This window comes from Podarcis pityusensis (assembly GCF_964106645.2).
Source record: "Podarcis pityusensis genome assembly, chromosome: 12".
NCBI classification, from domain to species: Eukaryota; Metazoa; Chordata; class Lepidosauria; order Squamata; family Lacertidae; genus Podarcis; species Podarcis pityusensis.
The window spans coordinates 10,806,020-10,823,842 of record NC_138037.1 but is presented as its reverse complement, the minus strand read 5'-3'; the positions used below and the strand labels follow the sequence as shown (position 1 = coordinate 10,823,842).

Here is a 17,823-nt window from a genome sequence, read left to right as displayed (position 1 = left end):
TGGTGCACTCAGGGGCTGCTTTTGGACTTCCCATTGCAGCAACAGGTTGGCTGCTGTGAGAACAGGATGGGTGTAGCCAGGATTTTTTGGGGGCAGGGTTTTTTTGGGGGGGCAAGCTTTTGTTTGGGGGGGCAGAACTTCAGATTTGTATTGATTTTGAACTGATGGATTTTGAATTGATGGAAAGGTGCCCCCCCCCCCCGGCTATGCCCATGGACTTTGGCCTTATCTAGCAGCCAGCCTCTTAGAATATTCTTAAATGAATAGGAGCTACAATGCACATAACTGTGGCTTGCTTAGGAAAACTTGCCAATGGATTTCACCTTTTGCCTTTTTGCAGCTGAGCTGTGGAAGATAGGTCTTTCTAGAACTGTGAGTTTCAAATTCACAGTGATTTCCCCCCTTCCTTCTCCCTTGGTTTTTATGATGTGGCACTACATCTCACAGTTCTGATAAAATCCTTTGGCAAACTGGAGAAATTCAGCCCCTTAGCGCAGGCTTCAGCAATTGTACCTGGAAGCAAAGTCTACTTGCACTTCCTGAGTTCCAGCATATTTAAATGAGAAATCAAAGGTTAACCTACGAAGTTTAGTTAGTCATTACCTGCAGATTTTTGTTTAAAAAAATACTGTAACTTTCCTATGGCCCCAACCAAACTGATGAAGTGGGAGAAGTTCATATAACTAGATAGCATTTTCCTTTGGACACTGCCGTTACACTTTTGAAAAAACATTTAAACACTCCTTTCTCTCTAAAGATCATAAATAGCAAATGAGAAAGAAGGGTCTTAGTTCCTTTCAAGGGGTGGTAGGTGCAGATGGCAGGAGCCCAATGGTTAGAAATAAGGACAGCTTGCTTGGGCAAAGCAATAATTACTAATTCATTCAAGATGCTGTCAACAGAGAACCAGCATGGTTTAGTGGTTAAATACACTAGGACTTGGGAGGTAAAGGTAAAGGTAAAGGGACCCCGACCGTTAGGTCCAGTCGCGGACGACTATGGGGTTGTGGTGCTCATCTCGCTTTATTGGCTTCCGGGTCATGTGGCCAGCATGACTAAGCCGCTTCTGGTGAACCAGAGCAGTGCACGGAAACGGCGTTTACCTTCCCACCAGAGCGGTACCTATTTATCTACTTGCACTTTGACGTGCTTTCGAACTGCTAGGTTGGCAGGAGCAGGGACCGAGCAACGGGAGCTCACCCCGTCGCGGGGATTCGAACTGCCAACCTTCTGATCTGCAAGTCCTAGGCTCTGTGGTTTAACCCACAGCGCCACCCACGTCAGGACTTGGGAGACTAGGGTTCAAATCCCCACTCAGCTATGAAGCTCACTTGGTGACCTTGGGCTAATCATGCAACCTAAGCTACCTCACAGGGTTGTTGTGATGATAAAATAGGGAGATGATGTATGTCACCTTGAGCTCTTTGGAGTAAAGGTGGCATTTGTTGTTGTTGTTGTTTAGTCGTGTCTGACTCTTCGTGACCCCATGGACCAGAGCACACCAGACACTCCTGTCTTCCACTGCCTCCTGAAGTTTGGTCAAACTCATGCTGGTAGCTTCGAGAACACTGTCCAACCATCTCGTCCTCTGTCGTCCCCTTCTTCTTGTGCCCTCAATCTTTCCCAACATCAGGGTCTTCTCTAGGGAGTCTTCTCTTCTCATGAGGTGGCCAAAGTATTGGAGCCTCAGCTTCAGGATCTGTCCTTCCAGTGAGCACCCAGGGCTGATTTCCTTCAGAATGGAGAGGTTTGATCTTCTGGCAGTCCATGGGACTCTCAAGAGTCTCCTCCAGCACCAGAATTCAAAAGCATCAATTCTTCGGCGATCAGCCTTCTTTATGGAATGTCTCACTCCAGATAGAAGTGGCATAGAAATGCAGTTATAAGTAACATAAAGTAAACAGCCTTTGCCAACCTGGTGCTCTCCAGATGTTTTAGACTACAAACGGCTTGATGGGAGTTGAAATCCAAAATATGTTGAGGGCACCAGCTTTGGGAAGGCTGAGCTAAGGTGATGTAGGGTCAGAACTGAAGCAATCTTTTCCTTCCATCCCACCTCTCCAATAAATTGATGGGATGAGTGGAAGTGAGGTTTTTATGAATGCGAAGATCTGTACAAAAACAAGATTGTAAAAAGCAATAGTGAAAAGAAAGAAGGGGCCAATGGTGAAGGAAGAAGGGCAGGGGCACTCCTGGGAAAACACGAAGCATTTTTCTGAACTAATCATGGGAATTTCAGTACTTCCTTAGTGAAACTCTAATTTGCTCCCAGGAAGTGGAACACTAATCAGCGATCATCAGTTTCTGGAGATGGGATGAAGTGCAGAATGAACTAGCTACTTGCTATTTTAGGTGACTGATCACACAGAAATTATTGATTCTTCCAAATGGAGGCATTCATTTTAGAATCAATGACACCAGTGGATATAATTAATTCTAGAAGGCACGCCACTATTTGGAAGATACCTGTAGGTATCTGTATTGGATTTGAAATTGTTTTTATATCTATGTAATTGTTTTTACTGTTGTTTTGTATATGTAATTGTTTTTACTTCTTGTATAAATGATTGTTTAACCGTTTCTATATATACAATTGTTTTATACATGTTTTTATCATACAGTACTTTGAGATGCTTCATAGGAAGCAAATCCTAATGAAATAAATAACAGCAGCAGCAACATTTTCTTTTCTCCAGCTGAAAGTAATTGCTGTAGATGAACAACTGCGAGTCATCCATGAGGACAGTGTAAATTTTGACAAAGATCTTCCAGAATTTGGGTATGTTTCGTCACTTGTGCTTAGTTTGGTTTAAACCTGCGTTGGCATTAAAATTCCCTCTGCCTCTGGAGTATTTGCGCTTGGGCAGATCCTGTTCAAGGATCATAGAATGTTGTGGTTAAAAGTATTCCTTTAGTAACACTGCACTATGTTTGGTTTTGTTTTTGCATTCTTTTAAAGGGTAACTGTCCTAGCTGTGTACAAGAGAGTACAGTGGTACCTCAGGTTAAGTATTTAATTCGTTCTGGAGGTCTGTACTTAACCTGAAACTGTTCTTAACCTGAAGCACCACTTTAGCTAATGGGGCCTCCTGCTGCTGCTGCGCCGCCGGAGCACGATTTCTGTTCTCATCCTGAAGCAAACTGCTTAACCTGAAGCACTATTTCTGGGTTAGCAGAATCTGTAACCTGAAGTGTATGTAACCTGAAGTGTATGTAACCCGAGGTACCACTGTACTTGTGTGTTATTTGGGGAAATGCAAAGTGAAATAATGAATTAGTTTTATTCACCTAGGCATTGTTTTTCCTGCAGCACTCAAGGGGGCGTCCATGTTCACAGTGACAGACTGACTGTGACTTCTCCTGTATTAATGTGGGTGAAGGTAAGTGTTTGATGCTTGAGTAATGTCGCCGGTGTCTGGAGAGGAAGGCCGGTGGGTTCCTGCAATTGGCTCCAATCCTCTCCCTTCTCCCCATTTGTCCTCCTGTCTGTTGCCCTATATGATTACCTTTTTCAAAATGACACGTTGCCTGTTTGCTTAGGTTTATGTAAACAGAGGCCTAGCAAAATCTCTATGCCAACAAGGAAGATGCAATGATCTAGAATTACCTCTAACTATGGTTGACTCTATTCTGTGCTGTGGATGACATAATTCATTTTTCACTTAGAATATCCGGGTTCAGGTTATTACTCAGCAATGAAGTACATTTGGTGGTCCTGAGTAAATTGTAAGAGCCGCTGCATGGGGCTCAAAAGGTTTTGGAAGTATCTTTACTGCACTTCTGAATCTTACAGTATGATGGTTCTCTGTTGATCTGCTACATTTCTACTAGTACCTACTGATGGGAATCAGACCAGTATTAGCAGTGGCCTTGTGGTGTAAAGGTAGTTTTCTGCTTTTGCTTCTGGAAATACTTGCCATACTCTTGCAAGTGCTTGCCATGTGGTTCTGGGCTAATGCTAAACATAGTTGCTGTTCAAGTATCCTCATAGATGTCCTACCAAACTGAATGCAGCCCAGCAGCCATGTATGGTAGCCCATGTGGACTTTGATAAACTTTCTAGTTTTGCTGCTTTCCGGGAACAACAAAACACAGTCTCCTCCAGCATTTCTATCAGGTCACAAGAAGTGGCTGCTGGTCTTTGCTCAGTCTTGAGGATCACAAGTTCAGCAGGATTAGGTGAGGGACAGATTGTTGTTCATGGAAAGGAAACCCAAATGGGCAATGGTGTGCCCCTTTCATTGGGTAGGAGAGCAGGGCCTGTGCTTCCGAAATCTTTTGCACACACTCCAGATCCTTCAGTAGCAGGAGTGCAAAGTGATTACCTAGTACAGAGACTGTAACTTGGAAGGGCAAATCCCTTCCTTTCTTAATTAGGAGCTGCCATTGTTTCTAAATTTGGTCGCTTGGCTCTGTCTGTGTCATTAGATGATTCAGCTTCTTAGCTCAGCATTATTAAAATTACTTTACACAAGAAACCATTACATTTGCCAGACAATTTACAATTTTCTTGTTTTCTATTTCACTTGGAATGCTGTTAAGGATCCTTTTGACGTTGCAGTTTCCTGGACCATGTTTCTTCTTCTTTTTCTTCATTTCTTTAAGTAGTCACATTTTGTATCATTGTTTGTGATAGCAGATGCATTAATTTCTAAATGATGTCGACGTTGTTTGGGATTAAGCTGAGTTTTGACATAATTACACTCTTTAACAACTTGAAAGCTGTATTACTCTTTCTTGCTTTTTATCTCTTTGTTCTTTGGGGAAGAGTAACCAGTTCGGCTCGGCTTTTTTTCTTGTTTGTCGAACATTGGAGGTTTTTGCGTGGCCATTTTAGCTCTTATAGCTCCATCCCTAGATACATTATTTTTTTTCTGGAAATAAAGCCAACTGACAAGTGAAATGTACAGTAGTGTGTACAGTTCTGGTTGCCTCACCTCAGAAAGTATATTGTAGAGTTGCAAAAGGCTCAGGAAAGGGCAACCAAAATGATCAACAACTTGATGAACAAAAGGTGCACCATTTGGGACTTCTTAGTATGGAGAAACTAAACTGCCACTGCTGTGCTACCCATGGTGAAGCCATGATTTGGCTTATTGTTATGTCCAAACCATGGCTCGTGATTGGTCTGGAGCTGTAACTGAGGTTTGTCTGAGTCCGAGTTTGGATGTAATGCTTAGCCAAACCGTGGCTTAACCATGAGTGCGGTGGGGACTTGACATTACACGTGAACTGGAGCAAAAAAGGAAGTGTGTATGCACCTTTTTTGTAAAATAATGAAAAAGAAATACAGGCAGCTTGCCATTTACATGTGTTCAATAGGTGCGCAACTGTGTATGCGTGCATCGCTCCAAACCCACAAGTGACCTGGAAACATCATAAGGATCTCACTGAAACATCACTCAAAGGGCGGAACGAGGGTGGGAACTGGGTGTTTGCAGGCTTTTTAAATGGACATACGCCATGCAAAACTCACAGTTCAGGCACACCTTCCAACCAGCCACAAGCAGGTGAGAGGTGTGGCCCGGGGTGTTGGTGGGATGGCCTGGGGAGAGCCTTGAGGGTTGGTTAGAGAAGCCTGGGAAGAATGCCTTCAGTTCCTGGGCCTGAAATTCCCCACCTCAGAGGTGCACCCACAGATCTTGGCCTACTGAAAAACCAAGAAGCTGCTTGCTTAGTTTACAGTGTGCTGCAGCTATAAGCACATTGTGACCATGCTAGAATGATAGCGTTTCTCACCTTGTGTTGAGGGTTCTTTCTTGTTCTTCTGAGAAACAGACATCTGAGAACGAAGAACATTGTAATCAAGTGAAACATACACTTTTCTGGAACTGATAAAGAAATGCATAAATTTCCTTTTAGGCTCTGCCTTTCTGCTGGTGCAAATCTATTTTGCCGTTTTCACACTGGCTGCGCTCAGCTTAGTCCAGCAGATGGTTGAACGTCAGCCATGTGCCATGCAAATCTGCACAGCAGAACCGCCCAGATGTTAGTATGGCCACTTTCCCAGCATGTGCCTGCTTTCAAGGGTTGCGCTGGCATGATATTGTTCTGCGGCACGTTTCCCCTAAGATTCAAGGCATATTTGTCACCTCAAAGTTGAGCAAGGTTGGATAGCTCAGTTGGTAGAGCACTAGACTCTTAATCTCAGGGCTGTGAGTTCAAGCCCCACATTGGGCAAAGGTTTCCTGTGTTGCAAGGGGTTGGATTGCATGACCCTTGTAGTTCCTTCCGATTCTATGATATTTTGGTGTATTTTATGTGGAGAAGAAAGAAGAAAGGTGTAAGGTTGGTAGGGGAGGAGTGCTTAACTCTTCATTTCCCACAGAAACTCTACTTTTCCAGCTAAAGAATCCCAGATCCATGTCTGTGTGGTATATGCTGGTCTGAAAACCCCTGGAAATTGTAGTTAAAACAGGCAGGCTGGGAAACATATGTGGTACTGTATTTCCCTTCATGTCTCTTCCTCTGCTGCAAATTGCCACCTCCCAAAGGCACTTTGCAAAAGAGAATGAATTGTTGGATTAATGTTACATGCAGATTCATGGTAATTAAGATGGAAATATTTAATTTATTCAATGGCTTTTGATTTATTACTCTAACCCTTTCAACTGGAAAAAGGACAGCAGGCTTAAATCTCTATTTCTGCACAATTTTTAATTCAACTATTTAGTGTTTGCAGTTTTTCAATTATGGAAGAGGCTTCCTGGCTGTGAGAGATAGGAGGGATGCTTCTTATAAGATGATGCCTGCTACAAAGCAAGCATGCATCATCTTAGAAACAAAGAACATGTGCTTTTTGCTTCAGAACTGCTGGTTTGTTTGTTTTTTGCATTCAAGTTTAATAGATTGTGCTGGAATCCTAACCCCACTTCCCTGGCAGTACGTCCCAAAGTCCCATTGAATTAAATACAACTTACATATGAATAAATCTGGTTAAGATTGCACTGTTAGTTGACTGAAATTAATAGATGAAGATTTATTTATTTGAAGGTTGTATTTGTGATGTTTAGTTTGGCCCTGAAGATTAGCATGTGTACTGAACTTGTTTGAAGGTTTCCCCCCCTCTCTTCATTTGAAAAATGCTTTTATTCAGCATGCTAATCATTTCGGTTTCTCGAGAGACCTTCTACTGATTATCCAATTCTTCCATTTTCCTTCTCTGTCACTGATGACAGGAATCTACCTATTTAATTCTGAAGCCTGCTGGGATTCATAATTTCCTGGAGTGCAGCAGTCAGTCTTGATCATGTTTGTTCTTCTAGGCCCTGGATATGATCTTGGAAAAGATGAAGTCTTCTGGATTTAACTTCTCCAGAGTGAAAGCTTTGTCTGGAGCTGGGCAGGTCAGTTAAAAGTATAGGGATGTGTGTGAGAGAGAGTGGGAAAACCTTTATTCTGGGTTGCATGCGCAGGCAACAGCCAACTGACGTGCCACCTCGCACACATGCATCGCACCAAAGCCGGAAGTGACTTTAAGAATTGCAAAATACTCGGCAACGGGACTGGATGGGGGAGGGGGAAAAACTTCCCTTTCTTTTCTCTATGTGATTAACCAAGAATCCCCCCCCCACAAGTCACAAGTCAGAAATGACGTTTAAATGACTTAAGCTGTGGATTTAAGACTGTGTGGAGATAATTTTCTAACCAAAGCATGTTTCAAGAAGATCGTGGAAAGCATGAGAGCTTTGGAATGACGCAGCAAAAAATACCGTCGCCATTTTGGCAAGTTCTGTCGGAAGACTTAAGTCTGGGAGGAGGAACAGATCTGTTTTTATATTGTGGGTGAGCCTCCTCAGAGGGACTAAAGAGCGACAGATTTGCGAGATTAATGATGGAAAGAGTGCTGTTGTTTATGAAAGTGATGATATATGGAAACCATCTTGATATGATGATTGGACGAACAGAAAAATTCACACAGGATTATAATTGGTGTTTACCTGCTTAAGGAGATTATCAGAAGAGATCATAAAGAAAAAAAGAAAAATATACGAACAAGATGAGATGTGGAAACAGCAAGATAAGACTGGATAGAATTATGAACATTATTTGGACAGATTTGTGGATATTAACGCAGCAGCAAGAAGATGATCGGAATCCCCCTTCGGAACTTGAAATATGGGTCCCCCCAACAAAAATTTAAAATTCGGCTTTGTAATTTGGAATTTATGTGATGTGATTTGATTTGATTGGTCGGTTAATAAAAATTATTTTTTAAAAAAAAGAATTGCAAAAAACAGCCCGAAAAGAGCCCAGTAAGGGCAAAAAGATGTGAAAACAGCGCCTAGCAATCCCATGAACCATTGCAAGTGGAATCCCAGGAGCCCTTGCATTGACCGTTGAGGACTGTGGAGAGTTGGAGCTTGAGGTTTAGAAGGCAGAACGGGAGCAATCTAGGAGTGTGCCCCTGCCATCGGTGAGCCTCCGTTACCGGCATGATTTGTGATAATAAAATGGCCTTGCCTTCAAGCTTATTTCAGTATCCTTTACTGATGTTCTAATAGCATGCAAGTGTATTTTAAATTTGGTGGAAATCCAGATATGAATCTTAACTTGCCACTCTGCTTTTATTTTATGTTTTTGCTCTCTTAACAGCAGCATGGAAGCGTCTACTGGAAAGAAGGTGCAAACTCTGTTTTACAAAACCTATCGCCTGATCTTCCTTTGCATCAGTCCCTGAAGGTAACTTATCTTAGGAGTTTGGAAGGACGTTGAAGTCCAGTCTTGCTCATTGACCCTTAATGGCTGCGCTCACTTTCCCAACTCCTTGCTGACTTTAGAAATAATTGAAGCATGCTTTGCATTCCTTTTAGCAAAGGATAAGCACAAATGATGATGCAGACAAGATGCTTTCTTTTTCTTCCTCTGAACAAGAAGTGTATAACAGTGGCGGGTGTATGAACTGGACGCCTTTAAAGCCTTTGTCGTTTGGAGGAGCCAGAGGACAGCTTGCATGGGCAGAGCCAGTACCGGCAAACTCCACTGCTCAGGGAAAGGCTCCAACCTTCTAGTCTCAGTCGCTTATCACACGCTGCAGCCATCAACATAACTTTGGTTCCTGGTTTCTAGAAATATATCTGTTTTCCTGGTTCAGGAAGATTTGGAGCTGTTAAGGGAGTTGCTGCTTCAGCAGCAAAGCTGCTCAGGCTGGGAGCTTACATAGGAGCTGGAGGTGTCAGGAGCTCGGACAGATCTTAATCTGGGCAGGTGCTTCCATACGCTTCTCCTACTTCCCAAGTAGCTTCATGTACAGCGATCCAGGCATTTCACTGGCAGCTCTGAAGCTCCTGCCAGTCCTCCGCTTTTGTGGCCCTGTGGGTGATGAAGGAGGTTCTGAGAGCCAGCCAGGAATCCAGATGGTTGGGGTGTCTGGATCCAGTGGCTCCTCAGGGTTGCAGGTGGTGCTGGGATCTGCTGGAAAGTCTTGCTCCCTCTCCAAAGACCCCAGGTCTGGATAGGGCGGAACTCTGATGCTCTGGCAGCTCCTTCTGGCCACTCATTGTCATCCCACCACCAGTCCCCTGGCTCTGAACCTTCTTCCCCTGGGGGTTCCCTTTGCGGTTCCCCAGCTGGTGCCTCCCACCCCTCTTCTGCATCCATGACATCAGGTTTAAGCCAGGTTTCCCCATCTGCATAATCCAAACCAGCCTTTTTCTTGGGTCCTAAGTATTTGTCTTATAGGATGAATGCATTTCCCTCCTCTATTGATGCCGCCAAAGAGGCAGACCTTTTCCCTTTGCAGGCCAACACATCTTGCTTCATTTTGCGCTGCCTCGGGCTATGAAAGGAGGCAGTTACTGCCCGGCTGCATCTGCTTCAGACCAGAGATTGAGGTAGCGAAAACTCTTTTGGCCAGCTATAGAGACCCGCACATGGTCTCTTCCCCCTTGTAATCACATGTTGGTATGCAAAATAGATATGTGCAATTGTTCCTAAACCAGCTTGCTGGTTTGGCACTGACCACTTTTCTGACATTGTTTTTTTCCCCTACCCGATAGTCTTGCTTTTCTGTCAGCAACAGCCCTGTTTGGATGGATTCCAGCACAACCGCCCAGTGCTGCTCTCTGGAAAAAGCTATCGGAGGGGGTCAGAAACTTGCTGAGGTCACCGGCTCACGAGCCTACGAGGTGAGAGCTGAGAAGCGAGACTAAAGTTCGGCTTTTGAGGCTGTTCTTGGAAGTGAGAACAAGTCGTTCCAAGAGGTTTTTGTGTGCGCCAGATGCTAAGGGCACAAGGTTCCCACTTCTTGTATCTTCTCTCCTGCTCATACACCCATGAATAAGGTCTTTGGCTGAACAAAGTCTTTAAATTATTTTGCTGTTTGGATAAAGTGGGCCGGGGAGACGGTTACGTTGAGCTCCTTGGAGGAATAGCAGGATAAAAAAATAATGAAAAAAGTATTTTTCTAATTCAGATAACAGTTATGGTTAGGGGAATCATGATTATGTAGCCTTATTAGACCTTACCGATTGGTGGGCTCTGCATTGCTCCCGGACAGGAGGAAGGAAGTCAAGTGACACCAAAGGTTGGTTCAGAGAAAGGGTTCTTTATTTCTGCTCTCCGGAGCAGCAGAAAGGCACTTGCGTGGTCAGTCCACAGCAAGTCCAAAGAAACGAGAGATTTCATGCAGTATATATATCCTCCAGGCACCCTCTCCCCCCTTCCCCAGGAATCCAGTCACGTCAGCTTGTACACGCAGGTTGACATCACAGATGTTCCTGCTCTGGTACTCTTAACCATAAAAGAGTTTTCCTTCCTGTACTTCTGACCATAAAAGGGTATTCCTGTTCCTATATTCTTATCTTGGAGCAAGAGGTCACCAACTCCAATAACACACTCTGGCGCTGTTCCCGGACTAGGTCTGTGCGTCAGAGTGTGTTCAGAATGTAAGATAAGACCTAGACGTGCCATCCCTACTCCACTGGAACAGCCAAGGTCATCCTTTGCCGTGACTGATAAAGGAGAGAGCTTTGTTTATACAGCTGTGTTCTTGTTATGCATTTGCTCAACAGCTCAAGTTAATGCGTTTTAGAAATTCTCCAAAGGAGAAAGAAGAAAAGGGGGGTTTTGGATCCCGTTTCAAACTGACTGCACAGAAACCCATTCCTTCAATTACGCCCTCTTCTCTAAAGGGGAATGCATACCTCCTATTGAGGGGTGAAAAGCTATTTTGGCCTCATTGGTCAGATTGGGCCAACTTTGACAGGGGGGCCTAGTTCCCCACCTGACAGCCATCTGATGCTATGATGATAGCAGGTGACAGACAGGTGGGTAGTTCTGTCTACCTGTCAGAATTGTTCTACGGGGGTGGAGAGAGGGATCTACTTCATCTACTCTCTACTCTTCAATGGATGAGCAGAAGCTTCAATCCTGCTCTCTGCAGGGGTCTGCTTTGCTAGTGCTTTCCTGAAATGTGCTCGTGAAGCAACACCCAGCAGGACTGAGTCCCTCCCCTACTGATCTTGGACCTCTTGGGGGGGGGTGTCAAGAAAGGTACATGAGCTGGAGGTTCCCCCCAGCTTCCCTAGTTTTTTATGCTGATGTTAAGACCCCCAGTTGAGAAGTACAGTGGTACCTTGGGTTATAAATGCCTCGGGTTACAAACTCCGCAAACCCGGAAGTAGTACCTCGGGTCGAGAAGTTTGCCCCGGGATGAGAACAGAAATTGCATGGCGGCAGCAGGAGGCCCCATTAGTGAAAGCGCACCTCCAGTTAAGAACGGTTTCGGGTTAAGAACAGACCTCCGGAACGAATCAAGTACGTAACCCGAGGTACCACTGTACTGTACTTTTCCGTGTAGAAGACTAGGTTTTTTCACGTTAAAACAATGTAAAAAAATTGGGGGCCTCTTATACACGTGAAGTGCAGAGGGAGGGACGGGAAATTTTTTGCTGCCTCAAGCAGAAGATTGTCGGCGGCGACAGTGTGGCTGATTGCTGGCTGTGGCAATGGCTGCGGCCAATTGGTTGCTGCCATGGCAATTGAGCGGGTGATTTTAAGCTGTCGGTGGTGAGCGGTCTGATTGGTTGCTTCTGCGTTGCATGCGATCAGAAGTGTTGGTCTGGTGGGAGCGTTTGTCTGGCGGATGAGTGTATTTAGGTAACCCCCTAAAAGCTCAACACCTCTGTGCAATCCATAGCTGTCAACCGCCCCTTATTTGGCGGGAAAGTCCCTTATCCCAGCACCGTGTCCCACTGCTGTCCCTTATTGATGATGTCCCTTAAAATTCCCGGGTTTCAAAGGAAGCAGCTCCTCTCCCTCCCTCCCTGCCGGCCAGGGAGGAGGGAGGCTCCAACTGTGTTGCTTGGCTGCATTGCTCACCCAATAAGGAGTCTAAAAGCGACTGGGGGGTGGAGCTTGCATGCCTTGTGCCGATCAAATCGGCCGTGTTGCCTGGGGACTCGCCATTGCTCAGCGCTTCCCAGTGGAGAGGTGACGGTGGTTTTCCTTGCTGCATCCCCTTTACCGGGTTGCTGCACTGTGGGAACCACCGCTTGAGGCTTCGTTTGGCTGCTGGTTGGGCTTTTCTGCCTTTGGCTCGGAGGGGCTCAGAAGTCAAACATACCTGTGCTCTGAAAATCCCTTATTTTGGCTGCTGATCCCTTATTTCCGAGGCTGCTGGTCCCTTATTTTCAAATCTGTAAGTTCACAGCTATGGTGCAATCTCCCCCCATTTTCTCAGTTTTTAGACCCCCCAAACAGGGGGTGTGTTATACACGGGGGGGGGGTGTTATACATGGAAAAATACGGTAAGTCAGTTTCAGGAAAGGTCCTCGGCAATTTTAATTTGAAGGTAGTGTGGATCTAACCAGTCTCTTCACTGAGTTGTGCAGACTGAATGACTTTAACCAGTTAAGAACTTGAGGCGATTCCTGGATTGAGATGGGAGTCTGTCTAGCCAACCAGCACTACACATTCCGTTGATCCATCATTTCTGGAATGTAAATTGTGGCCAGGAATTCTCTTGCTGCAGTTTTCATTTTTCTTCTGCTTTTTCGAAAGGCGAGCAGAATTATCATAATGAGCCGATGCATAATAGTCTGTTTTGTGCCTATTGCAATCGAAAAACAACTTCCATCATGCGTCAGACAAATTTAATACTCAAAGTGCAGCGTCCTGAACTCATTATGCCGAGTTAATGGTTATTGACTCAATTTACAGTTTGTGTTCCTAAGCATTGGCCTGTCTTTTGCAGCGTTTTACAGGAAACCAGATAGCGAAGATTTACAGCCAGAACCCCGAGGTCTACACAAACACAGAGGTGGGCTAATCTTCAGTTCGCTTATTGGAAATTGGAGCTGATTTTTGTTTTGCCTAGATATTTTGGAGAGGAACTTAGTTGCGCAAATTGTACTAGCATAAATAAGGCAACAGTTAAACAAATTCTCACTAAATGGAAAATGGTTTTTTTGGGGGGAAATACTTAGCAAGAGCCGCTGCTGAAATGTACATCCTGGTGGTTTTGGCTTCAGCCCCAACCATTTTGTTAAACATGGGCAATGCATGGCTTTCTGACTACCAATCCATATACTTAAAACATTTTTATACCATGCTTCATTCTTTTTTACGCATTCAAAGTTGTGTACAATCCATTGTTGTTGTTGTTTAGTTGTTTAGTCATGTCCGACTCTTCGTGACTCCATGGACCAGAGCACGCCAGGCACTCCTGTCTTCCACTGCCTCCCGCAGTTTGGTCAAACTCATGCTGGTAGCTTTGAGAACACTGTCCAACCATCTCGTCCTCTGTCGTTTCCTTCTCCTTGTGCCCTCAGTTTTCCCAACATCAGGGTCTTTTCCAGGGAGTCTTCTCTTCTCATGAGGTGGCCAAAGTATTGGAGCCTCAGCTTCAGGATCTGTCCCTCCAGTGAGCACTCAGGGCTGATTTCCTTCAGAATGGATAGGTTTGATCTTCTTGCAGTCCATGGGACTCTCAAGAGTCTCCTCCAGCACCAGAATTCAAAAGCATCAATTCTTCGGCAATCAGCCTTCTTTATGGTCCAGCTCTCACTTCCATACATCACTACTGGGAAAACCATAGCTTTAACTTATACGGACCTTTGTCGGCAAGGTGATGTCTTTGCTTTTTAAGATGTTGTCTAGGTTTGTCATTGCTTTTCTCCCAAGAAGCAGGCGTCTTTTAATTTCTTGACTGCTGTCACCATCTGCAGTGATCATGGAACCCAAGAAAGTAAAATCTTTCACTGTCTCCATTTCTTCGCCTTCCATTTGCCAGGAGGTGATGGGACCAGTGGCCATGATCTTAGTTTTTTTGAAGTTGAGCTTCAGACCATATTCTGTGCTCTCCTCTTTCACCCTCTTTAAAAGGTTCTTTAATTCCTCCTCAGTTTCTGCCATCAAGGTTGTGTCATCAGCATATCTGAGGTTGTTGATATTTCTTCGGCAATCTTAATTCCTGCTTGGGATTCATCCAGTCCAGCCTTTCGCATGATGAATTCTGCATATAAGTTAAATAAGCAGGGAGACAATATACAGCCTTGTTGTACTCCTTTCCCAATTTTGAACCAATCAGTTATTCCATATCCAGTTCTAACTGTAGCTTCTTGTTCCACATAGAGATTTCTCAGGAGACAGATGAGGTGACCAGGCACTCCCATTTCTTTAAGACTTGCCATAGTTTGCTGTGGTTGACACAGTCACATGCTTTTGCGTAGTCAATGAAGCAGAAGTAGATGTTTTTCTGGAACTCTCTAGCTTTCTCCATAATCTAGCACATGTTTGCAATTTGGTCTCTGGTTCCTCTACCCCTTCAAAATCCAGCTTATACTTCTGGGAGTTCTCGTTCCACATACTGCCTAAGCCTGCCTTGTAGAATTTTAAGCATAAACTACTTTCTTTTTAAAAAAAAAAAAAAATTATGCAATGAATGTAGTCAATAAAATCAACTCGCAGTAATTTTAAATGCTTGTCCAAACAAATACTTTTTTTTTTTTAACTGGGTGCTGTAAGGATTGCACCCAAACCTAGGGATGCCAACTATGTATCCTAACCAGTTAAGAATTCACCTGATATTCACAAGTTATTTATTTGACCAATATACTGTCCTTCATCAAAAGATCCCAGGGTGGTGGATAACATATAAAACATTTTACGGACCATCAATAATGAAATCATAATAACAGCCATAATAACAATCCCCCTGGCTTTAGCAGGCCATAGATTATTTAATGGCTAAAGGCCTGGGTATTTCCATAACTGTTAAGCTTCATATGGCAGAAAAGTACGGTTGATAAATGCACAAGAGACTTTTTATGCTGCTTAATCATCAAACTGTCTAAACAGTCTGCATAAAATATTCATTAAAATTACCAGTGAAATCAGATGTTAGTTAGGTAGCCTATGTTTTCCCCAAAACAAAATAATCAGTTTTTAAAATATACATTATAAAATAAAGTTGCATATTAAAATACATGTCACAATTACATGTGTGGGCAGGCATGCTTGAGCAGGAGAGGCTTTGGCAGGCACTGAAAACAGTAATACCAAAGTGCAGATGTTGTGAAACTGAAGGACTGATTCCTTGCAAGTGCAGAACAAAAATTGGCCCCTTTGCATCCACTTTTGGCCTACAGCTGTGCCCAACAGGGTTCAGTATCTATATCAGGGGTCAGGAAACTTTTTCAGCAGGGGGCCGGTCCACTGTCCCTCAGACCTTGTGGGGGGCCGGACTATATTTTTTGGGGGGGAAATATGATATTCCCCACAAATAACCCAGAGATGCATTTTAAATAAACGGACACATTCTACTCATGTAAAAACACGCTGATTTCCAGACCATCGGCAGGCCGTATTTAGAAGGTGATTGGGCCGGATCTGACCCCTGGGCCTTAGTTTGCCTACCCATGATCTATATGTTATACTGTATACAGTCATACCTCGGGATAAATACGCTTCAGGTTGAGCACTTTCAGGTTGCGCTCCGCGGCGACCTGGGAGTAACGGAGCACGTTACTTCTGAGTTTCGCCGCTCACGCATGCGCAGACAGTAAAAACGACGTCACGTGCATGCGCGGAAGCGGCGACCTGTGCACGCGCAGACGCGCTGTCGTGTCTTACGTTCTGTTCAGTATGCGAACGGGGCTCCAGAACGGATCCCGTTCGCATCCCGAGGTACCACTGTATAAGGAAATGAAGAAGCTGCCTTATCCTTGCTGAGGCTGCTATTCAGCATAGTCTGGCACCATCTTCAGGTTTCTGGTCAGAGAGAGGTCTCCTGGGCCACTCGCTACCTCTTTGCTTTTACTGGAAGTGCCAAGAGTTGACCCTCTAGACCACCTGCAGGCAAAGTGTATGCTTTATTGAGCTTTGATCTGCCTTCCCTGAATTGGTTATGTTTTGGAGCATAGGTCCTGATTTTTCACTCTACTTGCATTTTGTTGTTTTGCCCCCCTTGTATATCTGCAGAGGTGACTCCCAGCACCCTATTGCCTTTGTATACTTGAGCCGAAGCCACTCTTTGGGAAGTTCAGGACCCATAAGCCCTATTGGTCAAGAAGACGTTTTTTAGTATCTGTCTAACTCTTCCATTGAAAGTGGAACGGTACAAAATGTTGACCTTAAAAGATTGCTTTATTTCTCTCCCCCCCTTTTTTATTTTTATAATTTGTATCTTATGTTTTTCTTTATTCTCTCTTGTCTGTGAAAATTAATAAAAAGCATTAAAAAAAAAGAAAATAAAAAAAAGAAAGTGGAACTTTAAAAATGCTTTTTTAAAAAAATTGGAATGAGCCCTTGATCTGTTTGTAAATCAAAATGAATGTATTTTGCATCCACTTTCTCATTTCCCTTTTCTCTTCCAGAGGATCTCTTTGGTCAGCAGCTTTGCAGCCTCCCTTTTCCTAGGAGCTTATGCTCCCATTGATTACAGTGACGGTAAGTGACTTCTAGGCTTGTTTGTTGGCTGTTTAATGTGCTCAACCTGAGTCAAAAGGTCTCTCCTGAGTGAATAAATGGACCAGCAGGCTCACCTATTTCCTTGTGAATGAAAGAAGCCATAACATGTTTTAATACCTGAAATACGGCATGAATAGAGCAATAGTGCTTCTGGTAAAGCAGATCAAGCATCAGATTTGAAATTGGGAGCCTAGGATTTACTTCCTGCTCGGTCACAAATCAATTGGGTAGCCTTGGGAAAATCTATCTTGCTCGGAGACTGTCTAGATCAGAAGTAGGAAGCGTGTGATCTTCTGCATATTGTTGGACTCCAATTCCCATCACCCCTGCCTATTGGCCATGCTGGCTGGGGATGAAGAGAATCCAGGATTATCTGGAGAGCCACAGGTTATTATTATTTAACCATGAGGTGGGTGCAGGGCATCATGAAGATGGCTGGGTACCACAAGCTAAGCCAGGTAAGGAAGTTTTGGCGCTGTTCCCCAAAAAGCCCAATAACTTTGGGCGACCTAATAATAATAATAATTATTATTATTATTATTATTATTATTATTATTATTATTTATTATTTGTACCCCGCCCATCTGGCTGAGTTTCCCCAGCCACTCTGGGCGGCTTCCAACAAAGATTAAAAATACATTAAAATGTCACACATTAAAAGCTTCCCTGAACAGGGCTGCCTTCCTAAAAAAATCTGAAGAAGTGTGCTTGCACACGAAAGCTCATACCAAGAACTAACTTAGTTGGTCTTAAAGGTGCTACTGGAAGGATTTTTTTATTTTTCCTAAAAAAAGCTCAACATCTCTTTTAAAAAGTGGGGGTTGCTATGCCGATGTTATATACTGCCCTTCATTCATCACTTCATCATAAGATCTCAGGGCGGATCACAGAATGAAGGACCATCCCTGCTCC

At 43.9% G+C, this 17,823-nt stretch overlaps 1 protein-coding gene across 8 annotated transcripts in view; it reads left to right on the top strand.

The window, feature by feature from the left end:
- Positions 1-17,823, top strand: part of XYLB (xylulokinase) — a gene marked incomplete at its 5' end in the record, with an annotated part of 114,766 nt that overhangs the window by 1,614 nt on the left and 95,329 nt on the right. For 6 of the 8 annotated variants that reach the window (XM_080974093.1, XM_080974092.1, XM_080974094.1 and 3 more), the window contains 7 exons: positions 2,697-2,779; positions 3,311-3,380; positions 7,266-7,346; positions 8,596-8,682; positions 9,999-10,127; positions 13,196-13,261; positions 16,818-16,890. In XM_080974093.1, coding sequence (XP_080830219.1) covers positions 2,697-2,779; positions 3,311-3,380; positions 7,266-7,346; positions 8,596-8,682; positions 9,999-10,127; positions 13,196-13,261; positions 16,818-16,890 — 589 coding nt within the window. Of the gene's footprint in view, positions 1-2,374; positions 2,469-2,696; positions 2,780-3,310; positions 3,381-7,265; positions 7,347-8,595; positions 8,683-9,998; positions 10,128-13,195; positions 13,262-16,817; positions 16,891-17,823 lie in introns of those variants that run through there. The other 2 variants (XM_080974091.1, XM_080974088.1) reach the window with 2 other exon arrangements.